Source organism: Camelus ferus, chromosome 2, assembly GCF_009834535.1.
Source record: "Camelus ferus isolate YT-003-E chromosome 2, BCGSAC_Cfer_1.0, whole genome shotgun sequence".
NCBI lineage: Eukaryota > Metazoa > Chordata > Mammalia > Artiodactyla > Camelidae > Camelus > Camelus ferus.
The window spans coordinates 53,987,621-54,012,758 of NC_045697.1; the positions used below are offsets into that span (position 1 = coordinate 53,987,621).

The 25,138-nt window shown below is 35.5% G+C and overlaps 1 protein-coding gene and 1 non-coding gene across 2 annotated transcripts in view; both read left to right on the plus strand.

Moving 5' to 3' along the window:
- Positions 1-7,940: 7,940 nt before the first annotated feature.
- Positions 7,941-25,138, plus strand: part of TMPRSS11E (transmembrane serine protease 11E) — a 35,739-nt gene continuing 18,541 nt past the window's right edge. Inside the window, exons 1-3 of the mRNA XM_032459025.1 lie at positions 7,941-8,022; positions 21,606-21,730; positions 24,539-24,660. Coding sequence (XP_032314916.1) covers positions 8,015-8,022; positions 21,606-21,730; positions 24,539-24,660 — 255 coding nt within the window. The 5' untranslated portion in view covers positions 7,941-8,014. The remainder of the gene's footprint in view (positions 8,023-21,605; positions 21,731-24,538; positions 24,661-25,138) is intronic.
- Positions 12,860-12,932, plus strand: TRNAA-UGC. Its single transcript has one exon. It is a non-coding gene; the product is annotated as a tRNA-Ala (tRNA).

A 25,138-nucleotide genomic window follows, 5' to 3' on the forward strand; every position in this document is an offset into this window, starting at 1 on the left:
ATCACATCCAAAAAATAAAATACCTAGGGATAAATCTGACCAAGGAAGTGAAAGACTAACATGTGGAGAACTACAAAATACTGAATAGGGAAATTAAAGATGATTTAAAGAAATGGAAAGATATCTCTTGTTCTTGGATTAGAAGAATTAACATTGTTAAGATGACCATACTACCCAAAGCAATCTACAGATTTAATGTGATCCCTATCAAATTACCCAGGACACTTTTCAGAGAACTAGAGCAAATAATCCTAAAATTTATATGGTATTACAGAAGACCCAGAATTGTCAAAGCAATACTGGAGAAGAAGAATGAAGCTGGAAGAATAACCCTCCCAGACTTCAGACAATACTACAGAACTACAAAACAGCATGGTATCAGTACAAAAACAGACATATGGACCAATGGAACAAAATAGAGAGCCCAGAAATAAACCCACAAACTTTTGGTCAATTAATCTTTGAAAAAGGAGGCAAGAACATACAGTGGAGTAAAGATAGTCTCTTTAGCAAATGGTGTTGGGATAACTGGACAGCTGCACGTAAATCAATGAAGTTAGAATATGCCCTCATACCATACACAAAAATAAACTTAAAATGGCTTAAAGACTTAAACATAAGATAAGACACTATAAACTTCTTGGAAGAAAGCATGGGCAAAGCATTATCTGATGTAAATCTTAGCAATATACTCCTAGGGCAGTCTACCCAAGTAATAGAAATAAAAGCAAAAATTAACAAATGGGATTTAATTAAATATATAAGCTTTTGCACAGCAACAGAAACTATAAGCAAAATAAAAAGACAACCTATGGAATAGGAGAAAATATTTGTAAAAAATGAGACTGATAAGGGTTTAATTTCCAGAACCCGTAAACAGCTCATACAACTTAATAAGAAAAAAGCAAACAACCCAATCCAAAAATGGGCAGAAGACCTAAACAAGCAATTCTGCAATGAAGACATACAAATGGCCAAGAGACACATGAAAAAATGTTCAATATCACTAATTATCAAAGAAATGCAAATCAAAACTACAATGAAGTACCACCTCACACCAGTCAGAATAGCCATCATTCAAAAGTCTACAAATGATAAATGCTGGAGAGGGTGTGAAGAAAGGAAACCCTCCTACACTGCTGGTGGGAATGTAGTTTGGTGTAGCCACTATGGAAAACAGTATGGAGATTCCTCAAACACTGAAAATAGACTTACCTTATGATCCAGCAATCCCACTCCTGGGCACATATCCAAAGAGAATCTTAATTCAAAAAGATATATACACTCCAATGTTCATAGCAGCACTATATACAATAGCCAAGACATGGAAACAACCTAAGTGTCCATCAATAGATGACTGGATAAAGAAGTTCTGGTATACCCATACAATGGCATACTACTCAGCTATAAACATAATAAAATAATGCCATTTGCAGCAACATGGATGAATCTAGAGATTGTCATCTAAGTGAAGCCAGAAAGAGAAAGAAAAATACCATGTGATATCACTTATAGGTGGAATCTAAAAAAATGAAGACAAATGAACTTATTTACAAAACAGAAACAGACTCACTGACATAGAAAACAAACTTATGGTTACCAGGGAGAAAGGGGCTGGGAAGGGATAAATTGGGAGCAAGATTTGCAGATACTAACTAATATATAAAAATAGATAAACCACAGGTTCATACTGTATAGCACAGGAAACTATATTCAATATCTTGTAGTAACTTACGATGAAAAAAATATGAAAACAAATATACATATGTCCATGTATGACTGAAGCAGTATGCTGTATACCAGAAATTGATGCAACATAGTAATCTGACTATAATTCAATAAGAAAATATATAAAATAAAATAAAATAAAATGGATGCCAGGTGCCATTGGGTGTAACTACTTGCTTCCTCATTCACATTCAGATGGAGGAGGGAATAGCTGACTACACTTGCTGTTAAGATGGAAGAGGAACCTTTCTAGAAGTCTCTAGTAACCATCTCCTCATTTATCTAGAGAGGCTAGAATTGCATCATGTTCAGTTTCTAAACTCATAGTTGGCAAAGGGAATGTGATTCTCTGTAGACCAGTCAGACTCACTTACTGAGCTAAGGTCAATTTCCTAAACCAGAGTGTTACTATTCAATGGAGTAGAGGGTAAAGTGCATTTGGAAAGTCAAACACAATTTAAAAAATACCTATCTAATCCCTATCTTTGAGTAGACTAGAAGATTTGGGGGCTATGGAATTACATTTATTATAGATTTTAAAAAATTATCTATCTATCTGTATTTATGAATAGTCTAGAAAAGTAATACTATAAAATGGTGGTATCTTGGTGGTATAATTACATTTCACTTACATTTTCTTCCTTTTGCTTACCTATATGTAATATTCTTCTATAACTAAGCACGATTGTTGTTCTCTTTAACCTTTTAGTATGGAAATTTTCAATTCAGTCCAAAAGTAATAGAAACAGTATAATGAAACCTCAAGTATCCATAACCTAGCTTCAATTATTACTAACTTGTGACAAATCTTGTTTTATGCATTGTTTTGCAATAAGAAAAAAGATGATTTTAGTTAAAAGAAGTTAAGATCTAGTCGCCTACTTATTATTTTCTCTAACCCATAGAATTCACCTTTATGCAAATCAGTAAGATTAAGCTGAGGATAGCCCAATATTGCTCTTGTCAGGTGAGCAAGATCCTTCCCAAACTGTGCCCGATATATTTCTTGGAGGGTTTGGTTTTGCTTAGTTTCTTACCTTACCTATGCTTCCCCAAAATGTGTCCTGCAGTATCCCCAACATCAAGAGGAAAAACACGTGACTCTAGGAACACAAAATAAAGGCTCGCTTGAAAGCACAGAGTTATTTTGAAATCTCACTTCTTAAAATCTGTGAAAATGTGCATTTTAGTCTATCTATCTATGTTTAGCAGGAATAGAATGTTTTAAATTACTCACCACTGAATAAATTTGACACTGTACGAAGATGGTTCTTATTGGTCTTATGGCTTCCCATCTTCTGAGGCCCTCTGACAAATACCCCTGTGAACACAAAAGCAAAAACACTGATAACCTGATATAAAAAATAGTGTAAGGATTTGAACAGACATGCTCTAAAGAAAACATACAAAGGGCCAACAGGTACATGACAAAAATCTTCAATGGTCTAAGATGGTATGAATTGGAAGCTGACCCAGAAAGATGCTGACAACCCAAGGAGAAAGTTCATCTTAAACCTTCCACCCCCTCAACCACTCACAGAAGCTGAAAAAGCCATAGAGATGACTCCCAAACCTTTCTGTATAAGAGGAAAGTTTTATGTACCCCTGGAAAGAATCATTGCTTGTCCCAAGGCGAAGCACTTATGTGGTAACGTGGAGAAGCTGAGAGCACTTGTTGTTGATGCAGTGGAACTGAACTGCAATGGTTCTGCAGTGAAGGTTGATTTGGATCACTCTACTGACTACTGAGCCATCAGTATTTCCTGGCACTCAAGGTCCTAGCAGTAGTCGGACTCATCTAGAATTTAAACTTTGTGTGGTCATAATTCAGGTAACTTTTAATTTTAAACTCACCTAACTGTACATTTTTTGTGCTGAATGTGGCATTAAAGAGTTTTATAGAAAAAAAATTATCAGGGAAATGCAACTCAAAACCATGATGAGATATCACCTCACACCCATCAGAATAATTATTACAGAAGAAAAAGACACCGGTTGGAATGCGGAGGACTGAAACTCTTGCACACTGTTGGTGGGAATGCAAAATGGTGCAGCTTCTCTGGAAAAAAGTATGAAAGTTCCTCAAAAAATTAAAAATAGAACTACCACATGACCCAGCAATCCTATTTCTGGGTATTTATCCAAAATAATTGAAACCAGAATCTCAAAAAGATATAAGCACTCTCACATTCATTGCAGCTCTATTCACAATAGCCAAGACATGGAAACAACCTAAACGTCCATAGTTAGATGAAGAGACAAAGAAAATGTGGTATATAGATACAATTGAATATTACTCAGCCTTAAAAGAAAAGGAAATTCTGCAATGCGTGACATGGGTAAACCTTGAGGACAATATACTGAGTGAAATAAGCCAATCACGGAAGGACAAATACTCTATGATTCCAACAATATGGGGTATCTAAAATAGTAGTATTCACAGAATCAAAGAGAATGGTGATTTCCAAGGGCTGGGGAGGGTGGTGGGTAAATAGGGGGTTAATAATCAATGGGCTTCAAGTTTCAGTTAAGCAAGATGAATAGTCTGTAGAGATCTGTTGTATAACACTTCACCTATAGTCAACAATACCGTATTGTACATTAAAAAATCTGTTGAGATAATATCTCATATTGTGTTCTTATCATAATAAAATATAATTTTAAAAAATACATAAATCTTTGTATCTCAGTACCCTTGTCTACAAAATGGGCATAATAATACCTTTCAGTAATTACAACTGTATAACTTTCTAAGTTTCTGCTGTTATTCTTACTGCCAGGAAGTTCAAAGTCAAATTTGCAGCTCTATCAAAGCAAGTATGTTTATTAAACAATATTTAGAGCATATTTGCATTTGTACTTTTTCTTGGATTTGATTCCTATTTTATCAATATATTGCACATTTTGGGGGAGTGTCTACTTGTAAAATGATAAAGTATATATAGATAAATAAATTTAGTTTGTATCTCAGGAAGTCTATTCAGAAGACTGAAAGTTGATCCCCCAACATGAAATTAATTAATGTTAAAAATGTTTTTCAAAGACTAATTGCAAAAAACTGTTTTAAACTTAAAATGTGTCCAAAAATGTTATCTTCATTCACTCACTAGTTTAACAACATTAAATAGTCTATATTGTATATCCCAATAAATTAAGCAATAAAAAGATTGTTTTAGTATTGTTACTGTCTGTTAATTATAAAAACCGTATCTCTGGTTTTTATTCTATGTATCACTAGGTATCTTAGAGCTTAGCAGAGCCTCATGTCAATGTGCAGAAAAACTATCCATAGAATCGTGAAGATAGTTATAGCAGGTGCAGAACATCTCATAGAGGAATTTTTTTTTTACATTTTACAACACTCTTTATTTGATTTTAAAACTTGCCTTTTTATGTGTGTACACTGGAATGTTTTATTCCCTATGGAATTTATAGGGTTATAATCTCTCATTTTAAATATTATTCCAAAAGTAATTTCAGGAAACAAAGAAACATTTTGTGAAACTTAATTGGTCTTAAAAAAATCCTATGGACAAGGAACTCTCAAACAAAATTGGATTAATAAGATTTCTTATCTACTTAACTATGTGACAGATCCCCAGTCCCAGTCCCCTTTCTCAAAAAAAAAAAAAAAAAAAAAAAAAAAAAGCTACAGATAAAGATAAGTTAATCAGATTACTACGCATAAGCATCCATGTATTATGAGGCATAAAAGAACTTGCTTCAGGCCAGGGGATATTTAAACAATGATAACAATCAGCTATTACTAGCCACACTGGCCCTATACTCTTGAAAATACTTATGTTTACGGCCATCAGATGCCTCACTGCTATGATGTCGCCATGTATAGAAAAGACTACGGAATAGTTTATTGGCTGGTAAAAATGCCTGAGGTCAAGCAGCTATTTTACTAGTTATGCAATGTAACATATCTACTGTGGGTTTCCAAGAGACTCAGGTCCACAAATACATTCCTTCCGACTCTGCTTCCGCATTGCACAGAAGGACACAGGGAAGACAGACTGCTGTATCTCAGACACAAAGAGGAGGATAGCTCTGAATACATTTTCTTCACAACACAGTTTAGGGCAAAGGATTGTAGAAAAACATTTATAATTTCAGGAAAACAGCATGAAGAAAATAAATATTTGAATGAAAGATAAACTTGCTCTAAGATACTTTTCTCCCTCTTAGAGATCAGTTAATTTAAAATGGATTGACTGTGCTTTTCTACCCTACAACTCTACAAATAACTATCAGAGAAATACCTTAAATACATGAAATGCTCTGTTTGGTGAAAACTTTATTCTAATGTTTCATTCTTTCTTCTTTCCCTGTTATTCTTCAAATTTCTATTAAAAGGTAAGTAATATCATGAAATTTGATGGCACAGTTAATGCTCTTTGAATGGAGGCTATTTATAGGAAGGATGTAGTTATGATTCTCTTTTGGCTGACATCCACTCATTCTCTATTTACATATCTTTAATCTCTACTTTTCTGGTTTTCTATAAATTCTAGTTTATATTCGTTAGGGTTTTAAAAAAAAATTCATGAAAGCTCTCTTATTTTTTGCATCTACATCTCTAGATATACATAAACCTGAGTATATAGCAACCATAGGACAATATAAAGGATTTATTTGAGTTTGGAGTCTAGATTTTGGTAGCGAAAAAAAGTCATGGGGTTCTGTTAAAATGAGTCTGACAAGTCTTGGCCCAAAGTCACTCCTAAAAGGAAACTGTCTTCCTTTGAAAGCAAGAATATAATCAATATTTTCATAATATATGAATATGAAATAGAATATAGTATGTTAAGTCAGTATTAACATATAATTAATGAGGATTTCACTTTTTAAAGGTTATATAAAAGAACCATTTAATCTCATAACCTGGAAGTTTTTACTTCATTATTGTTTCTTCTTTATTTCTGGCTAAACTGTACTTTCCAGTGAGCAGACAGAAACCTGATACTACATTGAATAACTTTAAGTAAATACACATTCTATTCTTCAGTGTTAAGTAATCTCTTGGCTAGAACAGAAAGTGTAGATGTGATGCTCTCTTTGGTCCCAGTACTGTGTGCCGCACCATAAGGGTTTCTTGAGTTACTGTTAGAGAGTGATCCCAATTCTTGGTAGACTAATCCCACACTTCACTATGGATCCCAACCTGTACATCTGTTCAGAGGGGCTGATGGCTAAATGGATGTGTAGTCATATTCAACAGTATTTACTGCCTTCCTTATGGTGATTTTTAGGTCTGGTCGCACATATCCCCTTTCTCCTTCCTTCCCTCTCTCCTTCTCATGCATACTTTTGAAAGCCCATATGTGTTAAGAATAGAGTTAATGTCTGTTAAGAATTCACAGTCTAGAGGAGTTGAGATATAAATTAAAAATTCTAGTACCATACAGTAAGTATTAAGATACCATGGAGGCACAGAGGAGAAACACCTAATCTAGTTTATGGGGATTAGGAGAGGCAATCTAAAGATTACACCTGACACAAACACACAGATATTTGCATATACATATGTCAATGCATATTTTAAAAAGATACATTATGAACTTTTCAGAAATAAGAAAGTAATGACTCAGTGTTGGCTGATATGCCTGTTTCCACTACAATGAAGAACACACACTGTCTCAGTTGGGGGTTAATATTTGTAAACGACTTGACTTTTGCAGAAGAATGGTGGCACATAATTTTAAGATATTAATGCTTTTCTAATCTCTACTGTATTTTCAGCAGCTGATTTGTAGTCAGTACCAAAGGAAAACCTTCATTCTGTGCATGGCAGAGTAGAAAGCATGTCAGATTAGTTAAAAAAAAAAAAAAGGTGTTAGTCCTAAATAGGTGAAAAAACTATGTGCTTTTGACCAACAATGAAACCTCAATTTCTTCACTGGAAACATAAGGAGGCTGAGCAAGATGATTTTTAAATTTCTTTCTATATTTAAACATCTGGTTTCTATTTTTAAAAATCTGGTTTACATTAACACTTTAAAATTATTATAACCTTTAACAGTGCTTAGCGTTTAAGTCCCCACTTCTAGAAAGTGCTTATATTATTCATGTTCTCCCACTCCCCGTAAAATTTGGCTTTGTCTTGCCAGTTACACAGCCCCCATCACACTAGCCGAGACCTGTCGGACTGGTTCTAGTTAGGTCATCAGTGATTTCTTTCTTCACCTCAATCCAGACCACAACGTTGCTGATAGAGCCTGGATATACACACTTGACTGCAGACTTTGGTCTCCACAGGACTGTTCCTTGCTGGGCAGCAATGTATCAGTAAGTTTCCCTTTTCTTTTCCTTCTCCTTGTCTTAAATTAGCTTGTTTAAAATGGCATAAACCATACCAACAAATATGTAGATCTCCAATTTATTGTTTATTTAATATACAAAAATATTTATGATATTTAACCTGTAATTATGTCAAGAAATAGATTTCTCTTCTTTCTATATTAGTGTTCTCTGTCCTCATGTGTCCCACCCCAAAATGTTTTCTATGTACTTTCAGAAGAGTTCAACAACAGATAAAGGCACATTGTGTTTGACAACTGTCTTTTGTTTTGTTTCAAGAAGAACAGAATGTGTTTTTAGCTTGGGTTTTATTTGCCCCAAGTTATAGTATATTATATATACATTATATTGAGAAATACTTTTATTTTTAAAGTTATATATGAGAAAAATATAAATCTGAAACCATGAAGATCAAAATTACTCTTATTTCTGTTAGTAAATATTATAAATTTTAAAAAATTTTCTGTTTTAAAAGAATAAGAAACAATTCAAAAAGACAATATAATTAAAGTATTATAGTTGAATATTTAAAATAAATCCAATGATGTGCCTAGTCACAAAATCAACTTCTCTAACAGGTAAGTCATATGTTTATTGCAGGAATAAATGTACTGACAAGAATGCTTTGAACTGAAATATTAGGAACTTTCTTTTTAAGGCCATTGGCTCAAAACTTGAAAGGTGCATCAGAAATAAGTGGAGAGTTTTCATCAAACAGCATGCTCCTTCTTCTTTAGCCAAATTTCTGATAGCCCCTATCCCACTTCTCCTGTTCTAAGTAAAAATCACTATTTCAGAATGTAAATGTAAGAAGTAATTTGGGTCAGGTAAACATTATTCTTCAGATGCTGTCATTTCCCCCAAACTCTTATTTGATTCTATTGTTTGAATATGAAGAAATCAACACATTAATCTGATAAAAACCCATGCAGCAGAAGGTTAAAGAAAAATTTATCAAGAATCAGTTTATAAGGAAGAGATATGGGAAGAGAATATATTTATCAAATAGATTTATTGTTGATGGGATGTCTGCTAACTACATTGACCAGCAACCACTGACAAGAATTAAAATTAAGCAGGTCAAATTTGTAGACATTAATATCTACACATGTTTACATGGATGAAAGTAAGATGAGTAATATTCAAGTAAAACAAAATGGACAACTTCCATTTTTACTAGGAAGGATAAGCAATATTTCACAATGTGTAATCCATGGACCCCTCCCCTAGATTTATCGGGTACTTATAAAAATAGAGAAGTCCAGTTCTCATCCAAGAAATTCTTATGAATCTCTGGTTGAGGCATGGGAATCGCAACTTTAAAAGTTACACAAAGAAATTCTTACTCAACCTAAAGTTTGAGAAGAACTGATATAGTATAAAGCCATAAAAAAAGTAAAGGAACTTGTAAGACAGAAAGAAAGAAAAGCAGAAATGAAATAGGTCAGCTTTTAAAGAGGTAGCTCTTTGTTTTAACCAAATTGGTATAATTATATCTTAATGGTGCTCTCTCCCAGGTCACCTTTCCCTCCAAGGAAGAAGAGTAGTCATTTATGCAACATAGTGATGATTAAGGAAGAGAGGATAATTTCAGAAGGGATGGGAAACTGAAGGGAGGATACAGACATGATTTGGGTAGTTTGTGTTAGATAGGGAGGGTGGTCTTATTTGGATTAAAAATCTGTTTGTTTATAGAGAAAATCTCAGTGTAAGATTAATCTAGCAACACCTTCCTTTCTGCCCTGAGGTTAGTCATTAGATAGTGATAGTGAAGAGTCACTCTACTGACACTTAGGTGCAGAGTTGCTGTATGATGCTGCTCCATCTGTTTAACACTGCCCCTCACTTCTCCTTCAGCTAAGATCAGTCCTGGTCCATGTAAAACTTTTAGTGAGTTCCCATTGTGTACTAAGTTCTGTGTGGAAGAAAAAGATTTGTTGAGCACCTATTATGTATTAAACATTTTGTAAAATACTGTCTCATATTTTAATTTTGGCAGTACTTTGAGATGCTGTTATTGTGATCACTCCTTTAAAACATGAAATAACTGCAGCTCAAATTGTCTAGACTTAATAAGTGTTGGATCTAGAATCTGACCTTGGCCTTTCTGGCTCTAAAGTCTATGCTCTTTCTACTGTAATACGCTGTCTATCATGTTTGTGAGGCTAAAGAGAGACTCTTTGGAAAGTCTGCACTTCAACAGTGAAAAGGAAAACATGCACACTGCATATACACACAAGGAGAAAATGTGCATGTCTGTGTAGGCATGCATGTCTACACGACGTACAGGCAAAGAAACAGATCAGTACAGGTTAATATCAAAGAATGCAAGTAGATGTGAAAGGAGGAAGGGTGGTGATAGAGTTTTACTTTCATTACTGGTCTATAGAAACATTTGAAGAATTCACAGGCTGCCCTTATTTAATTTTCTTAAAACTGACTCTGTTCTTAACAAGGTAAGAATATGACTTAACTTTTCTGCACTGTCTCAAAGGTGATCAGTAAGTGAGAGCATAGCACTTCAATTACATTGTCACCATTTTCTAAACGAGATTGCACCATATGCTACTGTGTGAAAATCAAGTTCACCTTAGTGCAGCATTTCCTGGAAGGAATTCATCAGTCTGTAGCGACTATCACTGTCTGGTGGACCTTTGCTATCCTTCATCCTTGTCTGCTTTCCTCGAAAAATGTCACTGCCTCAATACCGCAAGGGAATAAATAGAAACATTCAAGGAAAACAATCAACATCAGGTGCTTACTTGTCAGCACTGAGATTTGAGTCTGCCTGATGCTTTTGTGCTTGAGGGCGGATGTTTTTGTGCTTCATGGCTTTGTCAGGATTAGGATTTAGAAGTACCCCACTAAGAACATCTCAAAGCATACCGCTTTGGACACAGTCTCATTGAAAATGGTGGATGAAAATTATGAAGGACAGACTCATTGTTTCAAGCATAAATTAGTAGGTTTGAAATGAGTGGATTAGAGACTAGGAAAGTTTTAAGAAGTTGAGAAAGACAAAAATGGGCTACAGAGATAGCAGATCATGCCAGAACCTGCAAGCCCAATCTCCCGTGTATGCACGTGGCCTGCGTGGTTGAGCAATTTCTGAGATTTTTAGAAGAGTAGTTCTGAGATGATAGAACAAAGCCTAGGGTAGTCCAAAGTATCACACAGTCATCATTAAATTTTATCTTGCAACCTTTCCTCTGAAAATATCTGATGATACCTCTTTTTGAAGCTGTAAAAGCAGATACAGAAGGATTTAGCACTCTATTTATAGTATTTTTTAAATTGAAGCATAGTCAACTTACAATGTTGTGTTAGTCTCTGGTGTACAGCACAGTGATTCAGTTGTACATACATAACATATATAAATATTCTTTTTTATATTCTTTTTCATTATAGGTTATTGCAAAGCATTGAATATAGTTCCCTGTGCTATACAGTTTATCTATTTTACATATAGTAGTTAGTATCTGCAAATCCCAACTCCCAATTTATCCCTCCCCAAAGCACTCTATTTAAAGTCAAGCTATGAGCCAGTGAAGAGCAATATAATTGCTATCATTTGTTTCACATGTACTGTGTGTCAACTACTGTTCTAAAATATCATGCACATTTACATTTTATGGTTATATTATTATACCCATTTTACAGATGAGGAAACTGAGGCTCAGACAAGTAACTGTGTTGCCCAGAGATGATAAATGGTACAACTGAGAATTAACCCAGGTCCACCTGACTCTAAATCTATACTCTTAACCTCAGTGCTATACTATCCCCACAATACCTTCTTTACCTACCAAGGCAGTGCTACTACTGTGCTGATTTAACTGTCTTATTGTGTTAAAATAAAAGTTACATTTACAAGGAACAATGTTATTATTCACTGAATAGTCATCTAAATAGACCTTGAGGTTGAGAGACAGGAAGCATCTCTGTCTGTGTTCTATAAGTTAAGGGACACAGCAGTCAAAGATTAGGTAATTTGCATGTGGTCACAGGAATGGGTGAGTCACTTAATACTAGAGATTGAATCCGTCCTGCCAGTTCATCTGTGTACTGAGTCCAACGTTGTTAAATATAAGAGGTAAATTAACACAGGTGTCAACCAGACACAGGAAATATTATTATTACTGTTGCTACTATTACCATTTGAATTTGTATAGAAATATATGGACATTTAAAAATTAGTTACTGCACATTAAAAGCTCGTTGGGTCACATTTACAAAAATTCAGAAAGTGTACATATAATAGGAATACATATATATTATATATACACTATATATATACACACACATACACACATAATATGTATATATTCTTTACATGTAATTCCAACATATATTTCTTATTTGGTACCTATTAACAACACTGAGAGGCAGGCAATTTTAATATTACCATGATTTTATAGATAGGGAAATCAAAGATTAGGAAGATCGAAGTCTCCAAATGCCTGAGTAAGTGATTGGCAGACCTGGAGTTTGAACATACATTTTTAACTCCAGTCCTGCACTTTCTAGCAGTGCTGCCTGCTGCCTCCACCACATCATGACCCTCAGAATCACAAGGGCTCCCTTGGTTAAGCAGAGATAACCTTCCTTGCTTTTCAAACAATTAGCTTAATCTTAATCTCTCAATTTTCCTAATACAGAAAATAGCAAAGAAATAAATAATACATCTAAAAGATTTCAAACCAATCTTTCAAAACTTACAACATATTCAAGTCATAATAAAGCACCTGGACATATAATACTGGATTCAGCAGTGAAGCTAAAGTTGGGCTTCATAAGTAGTGTTCTAAAATCCTTGCCCTAGGTGGTAGTGTATAGCTCAGTGGTAGAGTGTGTGCTTTGCATGCATGAGGTCCTGGGTTCAATCCCCAGTACCTCCACTAAAATTAACAAACAAATAAACAAGCCTAATTACCTCTCTCCTAAGAAGTGAAAAAAAAATTTTTTTTAAGATTTAAAAAATAAGTAAATAAAATCCTTGCCCTGAACTATATACTTCATGGTGACCACAGGCTTGACTTACAGATTTTTAGAGCTAGACAGGTCCAAAGATGAGTAGTTTTCCACATTTTCTTTACCACTTGAATCCCTTTTACACATAAGGCCTAGTACAAGCCCCTGTTGCGCGGAGCAGTGTTGTGATGGGTGGAGTGGGTCTAAGGCTTGGGAGCCTCACCTGCTCCATCTTTTCCTTATCCTCTCAGGCACATGAGGCAATCTGAAGCATTTTTCAACCTGCTTTGAAAACAAATTAATGCCTCATTATGAAGAAGGAATAAGGACAAAGCCAACATTTGATGAGCATGTACTGTGTACTTGGCATGATGTCAATTGCAATAAGTGTTATTTCACTGAACACTTAAAAGAATCGTATAGTTGGGTCTTATCATTATCCTAATTTATAGGTGGGGAAATGTAGACTGAGAGAAGGTAACTTGCTCAGAGCCACCTAGCTAATGAGAAGCAGAGCCAGGACTAAACCCAAGTTGTTTTGACGCCAAACAGGTAGATACATGGATGTGAAGTTTAGATAAGTGATCTGGGCTGCCGTTAAAGATTTGGTAGCCATCAGCATATAGATATGTATTAAAGCCATGGGCACTAGTGACTGAAAATATTTAGGTCTTTCGGATAATGCTTTTCTTGTAATTTTATGGTATTAATTTACATAGCAAATTATACCTTATCCTAATATGAATCTGAGCATATTTCACTATGTTCCTATTAAAATGCCAATGTATTTGAGTATAATTAAGGTGAATATTTCACAAATTTGTGTTCAATCCAAAAGTTAAGACTCAATATTTCCATTATATTTTGGGTCAGCAATTGAGGCAGCAAGTTTATTAAGCAAGAAATCTCACTTTCGGAAGAATAATATAAACATTAACAGAATCCACACATTTTCCAGTTGTTCCTCATAGCTAAATAAATTCAGATAGGGTTTTATTATATACAGAAATTTCTAGGTCCTTGTATGGCTTACAAGTGCTTGCCAAGAAAATAGCAGCCAGAGGGTCACCACATGGTCTCAGCACATCTTCCAACTGGCACATTCCAATTTTAAGAGCCATCAGTGACTTCACAAAATACAATTTTATGGGTGTAGGGATTTTAAAACTGGCTTAGGATGCAAGTAATCAAGAAACTTTATGACTTCCTCATATGAAAGTTAGATTATTTCAAATGACTTGCAGTTCCTTAATTCGACTATTCCAAATAGTCTGACATCTAGCCATCAGGAAAATGATGCACTTGAAAAATTATGTTAAAGTTGATTATTTTTAAAAAGCCTGAATTTTAACCATGATAATGTTAAGCATTTTTAGGTTATTTGAGACATGGAACACATGCGTTGGTGGAAATTAAAGAGCAACTAGATCAATTAAAACTAGATCAATTAAAATCATTAAAATGAAAGCACATGCAGTGTCATGTAAGTTGAGGGTTAGGGGATGCTGGAACTTACGTGATGCTGAATATGCTCTCAGAGTTCTCATCTGAGAAACTTAGACTTAAATGGAAGGACATAGTCCTTAAATGAAAATCCTAAGAGTAAGACACAGGCCACTGCTCTTCCAGTTCAGAGTTATTTCCACTCAATAATACCAACTCTCTTAAGAGGCATCTAGACAAACTCAAGAGAAAGGTTGGATAGGAAGGCATCTAATGTTACAAGAAATTTCTGAAAGTCAGTGCTATATATCAGCAGCCTCAAGAGTGTCTCTAGGTCAGGTTTCTCAACCATTGTTCTTCTGGTATACTTCCCATGACATACTCACACTTCCCTATTAATTCTTATTTTTCTTCCACACTTTAAAGTACATACAATTCCCTATGACTAGCTGCAGTGGCCACTCTTGTCAAACTTTCTGTGGGAAACTGTTGCTTTTAAAATTGCTTACGTAGGTCATGCTGACTTATTTCCTGAACTGGAAAGAATTTGAAGAAAATAAAGCAAACATGTTAGTGTAATTAAGGGTTAAAACAGCTCAGTTTATAAGTCTATAAACCCACACCTAATTTACTTAATAATACCTTTAATTTTTTTGCACCCCATCTATGTGTGATTGTAAATTTCTAGAGGTCAGGCAAAGTGCCAACCTGAATCTCAGTCTGTAGTTTCCTGTGATGCACCATATCTGGCAGGGAACTTAATAAAGACCTTGATAAGAACATAGCAGAGATTAGAGACACTCCTTACCACCGAGTTGTCACTGACACATATAATACATGTATCCAACACCGACGATGCACAACTTCCTTTTAAAGTAGGTAGGAGGAAAGATAGTATCACTTCAGTTTTGTGGGTGGTTAAATATAGGAATCATTAAGCTATGGGTTTTGCCTAAATTAACAGTTCGTGGTAGGGTTTTCTGTCATTCCCAATATTTATTAAAAACTTACCTAAGTAATACGGTATTTTTTGTCTATGATTTCAATAATCCTTAGGTACTTTATCATGTTGAAAATGCCACATGGAGCCGTTTCAACAATTAGGGAAGTATTGTCAGATATTTTAAAAAATTATCTTAGAGCTTGGTATGAATAATTCCACACTGCTTCTCCCACATACTGCTTTTACTGATTAGTAATTGATGTCATTTGCCAGTATTGAGGGACAAACAGAGTATTATGAAACTAATTTTTGTTTCTGTGCTAAGAATACTGTGGAGAATATAGTTCATTATATTACATAGTGTCCTTTTTATTAGAATACAAAAGAATTGTATTGCTGCTGAACAACTGCTCAGTTTTTATCTTATGCATGCCATGGAGAATGCACCGGAGGAGGGTTTGTTTGCGTGCTTTATTTTATTTAGTTTTGTTTTTGAGTTGGCTGCTAAAAAGCTACAAATTTTATGTCCTGACTTAAGGAAATATGTAGATGCGAATTAGGATATGTAGTTTTAGTACTATTCCCACTTTATGTTTTCACTTAATGTTTTGCTTTCTCCTTGCATCCCTATATTTAATACCATACATAAATATAACGTAATAATATATAATTTGATAATATAAATATAAATATCCTTATAAGCTACCTTAAACCAGTCTAGAACAAGGTGGAATCTAAATGAAAACATTTATAATAAAAATAATAAGTTTCCCACCATTTGTCTTGGTACTATAAAATAAAATGGAAACAGTTGTCTCCTAATTAGACTACCACCTTGATATAATTGTAACTTCTCTAATAGAAGTATCCACAGTTACCACTGTTAAGGAACGCACAGGTCATTCAGTTCAAGGGCCTGGCTGACGCTGTTAGACACTTTGTAGATGTTTTTGTGTGGGAGTGGACAAGACAGAAATACATGGTTCATAATTTTACATGAGTAATTTGTATTTCTTTTTAAAAAGGCACTGAAAACATGATCCATTCACACATATTCAAAACTTTAGTTCCACCTTGAATATTTTTATAGTCTTATTCTAGAAAGTGTAAGAAAGAGTAAAGATCTCACCAGTGCCAGCTTGTGAGTCTTCCACAAAGGAAAAAGCATCTGGAGTATTTGCGTGGCTAGGACAAGCAGGCACAGTCTATGAGCTAAAGAAATAAGCTAGTGCTGAACACATAATAAAAACTGAATAAATATTTATTAATTGATATTTTAAAATGTAAGCATTGACTTAGCAATGTCATAAGGTACTATGCTGTTATTTCATTGTGGTATCTTTCTTTATGCTTCTGTTTGGATATTGTAGTTATATACAGATATTCAATGACCCCAAATAATGTCTCCTGAAATTAATGACCCTTTATTTTCATTTGTCACTTTCTGTACTATGATATCACTTCACAGCAGATAGATCAAATCAGTTGGAAAATCATGTATTTTAAACATGGGTGAAATAGAAATATTAACTACAACGCTTGATCATTATATAAAGTGTTTTATGGAAATAAGGCTTTACTTAAATGGTGATTATTCTTCCCAGTGTCTGACCTATCTTTTCTTATGGGTAATATCCCAGGTTCTTTTCTAAGGCTAAGGCAGAACAGAAGTGCTTTGAGAGAGACTGAAACCCATACTGTGGTACTGACAAATGGTCCATTCAGTTTGGTTTAGTTAATTTCAGTTCCCTCTGGAAACAAATCTTGAGTGTACAGTCAGAGAATACAGAGATACAGTAAGTCTCAGACACCATCCCTAAGGAGCTCAAAATGCATATTCTAATGAGATACTCGAGGTGAACAAAACTTCCTGAGGCAGAGGGGACTTTTTGAACTGGCTCTTAAATATACTCTGATTTTTACAATTCAAGCAAAGAACAGACTAAGTTACTCCACATAGGAGGCAGCAGGAGCAAAGTCAAAGGGCTTTGGGGAAGAGCGGATTGCCAAGCAAACTGAGGCCAACTTGGGTTTCAAGTCTTCTCAGTCATTGGCTCCCTCACCTCCAGAAAGACCGCTTACTGTACTGGAGAATAATTCAGAGACTGAGGAGGCAGGAGAGAAACCTGTTATCAAGCTGCAGGACAAGTTTCAGTCAGGATTTCTAGAACAAGGTTGGTGGCAATGGGATTGGAGATGGACTACATTAGATTTGCCCTGTGAGTGAGACTAGAAAACGAAAAGATTATTATAACTTCCTAACACAATTAGCACTGGCTTGTAAGTAGGTATTTGTTCTGGTAAACTTTCCTTTGAAGAGCGTTGAGCCTTGACTTGTAGGCTACTGCTCACATCAGCTTTCAGTAAACTATGGCCCAAGGGACAAATCTGGCCCACCACCTGTTTTTATAAATTAATTGAGCTAAGACTGATTTTTATACTTTGTAAATGGTTGAAACAAATCAAAAGAAGAAAAATATTTTATGACAAGTGAAACTTATACAAAATGTCAATTTCAGTGTACACAAATTCAGTTTTTTTTGGAACACAGCCCTGCTCATTTCTGAGTGTACTATCTGCAGCTGTTTGGTGCTACACAGAGCTGAGTATGGTAGCTGCAGCATGGAATGTATGGTCCAGAAAACTGAAAATAGTTACTATCTTGACCTTCACAGAAACGTTTGCTGACCTCCGGCTGAAATGGATGACAATAATGAAATAGTTGATAGTAATGGAATTACCAGCTTTATTGATATTGTGTACATGCTCATTCAGAACAGCTCAGCCAGACTGAGCTGGGGAAACAGAACTAAACATCAGTGCTGATGTTTACATTACAGAGAATGGGCAACGAGTTGGAGATGCGCTATTAATCAGTGCATGGCAGTGGTGTCAGGTAGGCATTTGTTCCGGTAAACTTTTCTTTGAAGCACTGTGAGCCTTGACAACGGTTCTCCAGTGCTTATCAGAAGGTTTGTTTGTGTTAGTACCTTTTCTCCCCCTCACTTTTTTGTTGTTGTTGCTGCTGCTGCTTTTCTTTTTTAGTACTATTCTAAAAACAGCGCATTAAGAGGTGATCAGGATAATGCAATTCTGGACTTGTCTTCTGGCAATTTGGGGCTGACAAAAATATACCCATATTTTAACTGCTATATTCACTGTCTAATCACACATGTCCTCAAATTGAAAAGAAAATTCACAAAAAGAAAGAAATTTGATACCAGTGAAGCTACTAGAATTCATCCAGTCTGTCTGAAGTTTCAGCCATGAGGAGGTTCAGATAAGTTTCAAAAGGCCCCAATCATGACTGGGCAAGGGTTTATGTGCAGGAGGGGGTTAGTGACATCAGTGTCTGTTGATATATAAAAAGGGTTTATTTCTCCATTTTAATAATTTTTTGAGCACACTTCTATTACATTTAATTTGGAGCAATTTAATACTGAATCACTTGCTGAGACAGCAACAAAAAAACTAACAAGAAACAGGTCAAATAAGTTTGAAAAGCAATGTCATATAGACTAGGAAGAAAGAGATCATGTTTCAGATGACAAATACTGCAGTAACGTGGTCATTACCTTTATTATTAATAATTAAAATAATAATGATAATAATAATAATCCTTACTATTTGTACAATGATTTTCTACCTGGGAGCGCAAAGCAATAAAATACTTTATCATTTTTATCTCTATAGAGCTAAGAAGGGTCTGGGATTCTTATCCTTGCTTTTCATATGGAGAAAGTAAGAGAGAGAATTCAATCTGCTAGTACCATACTATACAATAAATAAGTTGGTGGCCAGAGTCAGAAACATACTCTCTTGATAATTTATTCAAAGTGTTTTTAATGGATTGTCTTTTCCTTTATTCCATGCTATTGGTCTTATCTTCTTCAAAGCCACCAAAGACAGAGCACCACTAAAATCATTATGAAAGGTGGGAGACAGGAAAGGAAGACAGCAGTACCTTGGCGAAGATAGTGATAGGAGCTCCATGAAAGGACATGCATAATCCTCCTTGTTATTTCTCTCCTCTCTCTCTCATTTAATTCAAAAGCCTTGTTGAAAAAAATCCACCAGAACACACACAAAAAAATCCAGCAAAACACAAAAAGTATACAAATTAAAGTGTCTCCTGTTATTCTGCTTCTTACTGCTAATATTTTTGTGTCTTTCTATATATTTTGCTATGCACACACATATGTAGTTTTATTATTTGCAACAAGTGCAACATAGAATGCATATTATTCTGCAACGTTTTTTTCACTAAAATGCATCTTTTACCTTTTGCATGTTAATACATGTAGCTCCACCTCATCAATTTAATGGCTGCACTGTTTTAATTTTGTCTTGATTAAAAATTATGGTAGAACAAAAAGAACTTCTGTTTTATATGTCACAATTCTACATAGCAATCATGTGCTTTTGACTATTAGATCATGTTTCCTATAATTACAAATTCATATTCTTCATCTGGCATGTACTGACATTAGTTGAGAGGCCCTCCCTCCCCATATTCCTCCAAAGTTTTGCTTATGTCTGCTATAGGCATATCCTTTCTTCTCCAACAAGTGAATAATAAGCATTCAGGAATGAAGAAATAGGAATCAACTTATAGTCTTCTTAGACATGTTTGCACATAAAAAATGTACAGAAGATAAGGGGAGAAGTCTTTTTATATTACAGTAATTCTAGGAACAGGTGTTTGGAATCCCACTCAAGGGAGAACTAGAGATGAAAGAGATTGGGGAGAAGAAGATGAAGTTTCCTTGGCTACAGCCCCATGGGAAAATCTCAGGAATAAGGGAGCAAAAAAAAAAAAAAAAAAAAAAAAAAGGAATAAGGGAGGAGACCAAGTAGAATCCTTGGAGTCTTCCACTACATCCCAGTGACTTCAGCAGGGGCAGGGGCAGGTGCAGGGGCATGTAGCGATGACTCGGTTGACTTCTGCAATAGTTCCCACAGAACAGGACATTGAGGCAGAGCCAGGATGTGATGATGGTGGGCCAGGGACCAGAGTGATAATCCCATTTTCTGGTCCTACAACACCAGGAAACAGAGTCTCCTTGATTTCTGTAAGCAAAAATTATTCATTGCAAAATGCTTCACAGTTTTCCAAGAGGTTTTCACATTCATGATCTCATTCTGGATTCCACAGTCAACAACGCACTTTAGACAGAACTGGTAGCCTGTCCCTTATTGACAGATGGAGGAACATAGTTCAGAGTCTAAATAATTTGTCCAAGCTGGTAAGGAAAGAGCTGGATTCAGAATTCTCTTTATTCTGATTCCATCTCCAGTTCTCCCCAGGATAATATTACCCTTTCCCCCAGTTCTCATGTACAAGATAGTACTGTTAAGAATATATGCCATTGATTTAGCCAGCATGATAAATACCTCAAGAAATTTAAAATAACAGCATCGTACTTAACCAACTTGGCCAACTGTTGACTTATTTCATTTTCTTGAAGAGGGTTTGCTTAATAATTATTACAACCAAAGGGAACAGCAACTTTGCTAATCAATCAAAAACAAGGTTGATCAGCATTTTTTTAGTAACATTTATTTCTGAAAGCAGAACCAATGGGAGAGGTTGAAGAAGAGAGTTCCTGCAGCATTGTTGAAGTTTAGCTCTCTCAGGTTCTTAGAAGATATCTCAGGTTATCACTTGCATGTAGTCTTTAAGTTTGTTTGAAAATAAATCAGAAAACTAGAAGGAAAATAGAATTAGAAACCCTGCCTGGAACAGCTGGTATGGTTCAAGCTGTAATACATATCATAGGCCATTTAAGATTCTAGGGTGAAAGCAGACTTGAAACATTTTTGTAGCTCCTGCAGTGCCTAACTCAGTATCTTGCACACGATCAGCTCAGTAAATCATAGCTAACATAGCGCTTTCTACATGCTAGGTACTGTTGGAGGCACTTTACATATAGTAAGTCATTTAATCCTTGCAACAATCCTATGAGATAGGTATTATCTTCATTTTATGAACGAGGAAACTGATGCATAGAGAAGTCAAATTACTTGCCTAAAGTCAAGCGACCAGAGCCAGAAATGGCCTCAGAAGCCCTGATTAGGCTGTGTTCTAAAACCAAACAGTCCTCTTCCACCTAACTGAGTGTCCCACATTCATTCCCCAGGAATATCTGCTTTACCTAAGGAGCAGATGCAGTGTGCACTGTAACATAATCCATCTATTTGCTTTCTTTCTCAGGCTGTCAGTGGTGAAGGTCAGGAGGAGAGCTTATTTGGAGCCCTGGATTATTGTCCTCATCATCTTTCTCTCCCTAATTGTCCTGACAGTGTGCACTGGACTCACTTTTGATTATGCGAGATACAGTAAGTAGCGGCTGCCCTGGCAGACTGCAATTTACCTCAGATATTTCCTGATGTACATTCCTGTTTTGATTTGTTTCAAGCTTATTCATTCATTTCTGTAACTCATTTGCATAGCTAGTGCAAAGAATTCTTTACCTGCCTTGTCAATCGTTTAATCTTCATAAACCAAGGAGGAGTCTTTCTTCCATCTTTGATGAACCAATGCCTCCTGCTGGGAATAGCAGGCTAGTATTTATATTCCATAATAAGCAATAATCAAGCCTTAATTAAGGGAAGACCACAGGAAAGCTAGAGTTCAATGTTTTGTGTTATTGGAGGTCATAAGGCAATCACCTTGATTTAAAATAATAACTACAACTCACTGAAAATCCTGATAGCCCAATAAATTGTACAATCAGAGATCATAGAGAAGTAGGCCCTATACTGTACTAGTAAGCTGGAAAAAGGCTCAAAGTGATATATTGTTGAATAAATGCCTACTTCTGTTATTTTAAAATCATCTTGTGTTATATTGCAAGTGATTAAAGAGGATGAGATATGCTGAGAAGGTTAATTATAAAGAGGTTCAGACTGTGGTAATCGGGTACCTCCCTGCTAGATGAACTGTGAACACTGCTATGTCATTAGAAAAGTCCCCGGGGTACTTCAGAACTATTCTTCCAGGCATAACAACCCTTCTGAAGTTTCCTGCTAGTTGCCTCGGGTTTTAATGAGTTGACTCCACTTTGACCTATTGGTTTAATATCTCCCTTAGAGACTAGATAATGCTTTGATGTTCAAGATCCTCTAAGTAAAAAACCTAATCACTTGATTCTAATTTAATTGGGAATGTATAGGAAGTTGTTTTCCTATAAAGAGAAATGGCAATTGTAAATTGGTTATCTTCTTCTGCTAGCAGACATAAATCCAATCTTAATTTCCTAAATAAGGTAGATTATTTCTGGGTAGTTTAAAGAAAAAAATATTCAAAAGTCATTTTTTTTCCTGGTAGAATTTGCCCACACGTAGGTCTTTGAATTTGGAGTATGTGCATTTTGGTCATTTCTCTGGTACGTGTTTTTAATATAAAAAGAATAGCTAAAATAACTTCACAATTCTATAGTTCTGTTCTGGATATACTAAGTCCCATTATGTTATAAGCATCATTATTCATCTCCATGGATGCCTAGAACTATGTTTTATGCACTTCTGTATATCTGGAACTAGCAGGATCCTGGCACATATTAGATACTTAATATTTATTGAATATTGAGTGATAAAAATGAATGAATCTGACACAACATTGTAAACTGACTATACCTAAATTTTAAAAAAGTTTTAATGAAATGAACGAATCACACCTATGATACTTGCTTGGGGCATATTTCGGTTTGTCTGATTTCTAGTATGGCAAAGGGGGTCTCATGGCCTCAGTAAGAGGAAATGTTCTTTACTACTTCTCATTTGTCTCTTCCCAATGCTTACAAATCTTCCTCATATGCATACAATAAAAATCTGGTTAGATTTTTCTAGTAAACTGTTCCTGTATATCCTATTGTTGGGATAATTAGCTGAATAATATGAACATACAAACTTCCACTGTCCACACAGCACACCTGAATAAATAGCAATTGTTCTGATATGTGTTACTGTCATATTTGTGACTTGAGCTCTGTTTACAGATGTAACCTAAGAACAGAGTAGATACAGCACATGAGCATTTAGGAGCTGGCCTGCCTAGATAACCAAACTAAGCCAAACAAATCTGTAATAGAAACACAGATAAAGATGGAGGTGATCAGACTTGGAAAAACATCACTTGGGCATAAAGCCCAGGACAGCATAAAACTGTATATGTGATTTGTGTCCAGTGGCCTTTGGGACTGCATTTCTGTCCCCTCTGTGATTGGAATGGCAGCAGGTGAATCTATTATGAACAACATCATTGTAGGGTATAGATTCAAAAAGCTGTGAAAGTTATCAGCAAACTCATGTTCATCCTTGTTTTTCTTACTTTTGTGTTAACATTCTTAATAATATTTTCAACAGCTACACATGCCAAGTAATTCTGACAATTGGGAATATGTTTTGACACCTAGTGACATGTTTGAGTACAGGAGGGTAGAGGAAAAGCTATGTTGCATTAATTGTTCAGCAGAGCAAAAACATGGACTGCTTGAACTGGATGCTAAAAATGGAGACAATGGCTAAAGGAGTGGACAAGCCAATTCCTACGGCTGGTGGGAGAAAATAAATGGAGTGACAGGGGAATCAGGTGAAACTAAGCAGGGTCCCTAGAGAGTCACGCTGGGTAACAGCTCTAGCTCCCTCAGCTTTGATATACTGAACTCCAGCATTCTAATCCCTACCCTCACCTCCTTCTTTAGCCAAAATAAAAGTTCTTACACTAGCATCCTTGTGGCCAGAATTGGATGTATAGTTTATAGAACTGGGAGAAATCTACTTTTGAAACCTAAAAATGCATTTACTCTTGGGTAGCTTCTGAATCCATCCCTGTTTGTGTGCTCAGGTGGAGTGACTTTCTGCCTCTTGTGGCTTATTCAGGAATGGATAACACATGACTAATTAGCCTACAGGAACACCAAGCATTTCTTATGGCTTTTACACTCAAGATCTTATAACAATGAATGGTGTTGTCTTTTACTCTTAGATGACAATGAAGCTTGGGGTATGATGACAGAGATGATGACCTAGGTTAGGAACGTTCTTTCCTCTCTCAGTCTGTCTAGCAACTAACAAATGGGGAAATGATGATGCTTACACACATCTGCTAAAAAGTATGGGGAGTTTTTGTCTCTCTCCTTATAGATCAAAGGAAGACCTACAGTTATTACAGCACACTATCATTTACAAGTGACAAGCTGTATGATGATTTTGAAAAAGAGGCTTCTAAAAATTTCACAGAGATGAGCCAGAAAATTGAATCAATGGTAAGCATTTTTTCCCACTTCAATGGCATTTGTTATCAATTTTGAGTATAATTTTTAGTACCTTAGCTTCTCAAATTTAACCAATCTCATGTATCTTTGCAAAGTGGGAAGAGGCCCTACTTAAGAGATATAAACAAAATTGACATGACTTAAAAGAGTATGCCTTGCAGAGCTAAGCCTAGTGAGTGTTAGCCATTCCTTTTTGTCCCTCCTAACTGACCCCTCCTTAGCTAGTGCTACACTCTTGTTCAACAGAGACCAGAAATTCTGGAAATGTGAGGGTGACCCAAAACATAGTTGTTGTATCCTTTATTTCTTAAAGAAGAAACCTTGAGCAAAAGGCCACAAGATTGAAACTATTCAGACACATAGTTGAATAGTACTTTAGTACCCCAAAATATCTAACCTTGGACCAGTTTTTAGTATGTAAGTTTACAGGAAATCCTTGGATACTTATCTTTAACCCTAAGGCATCAAC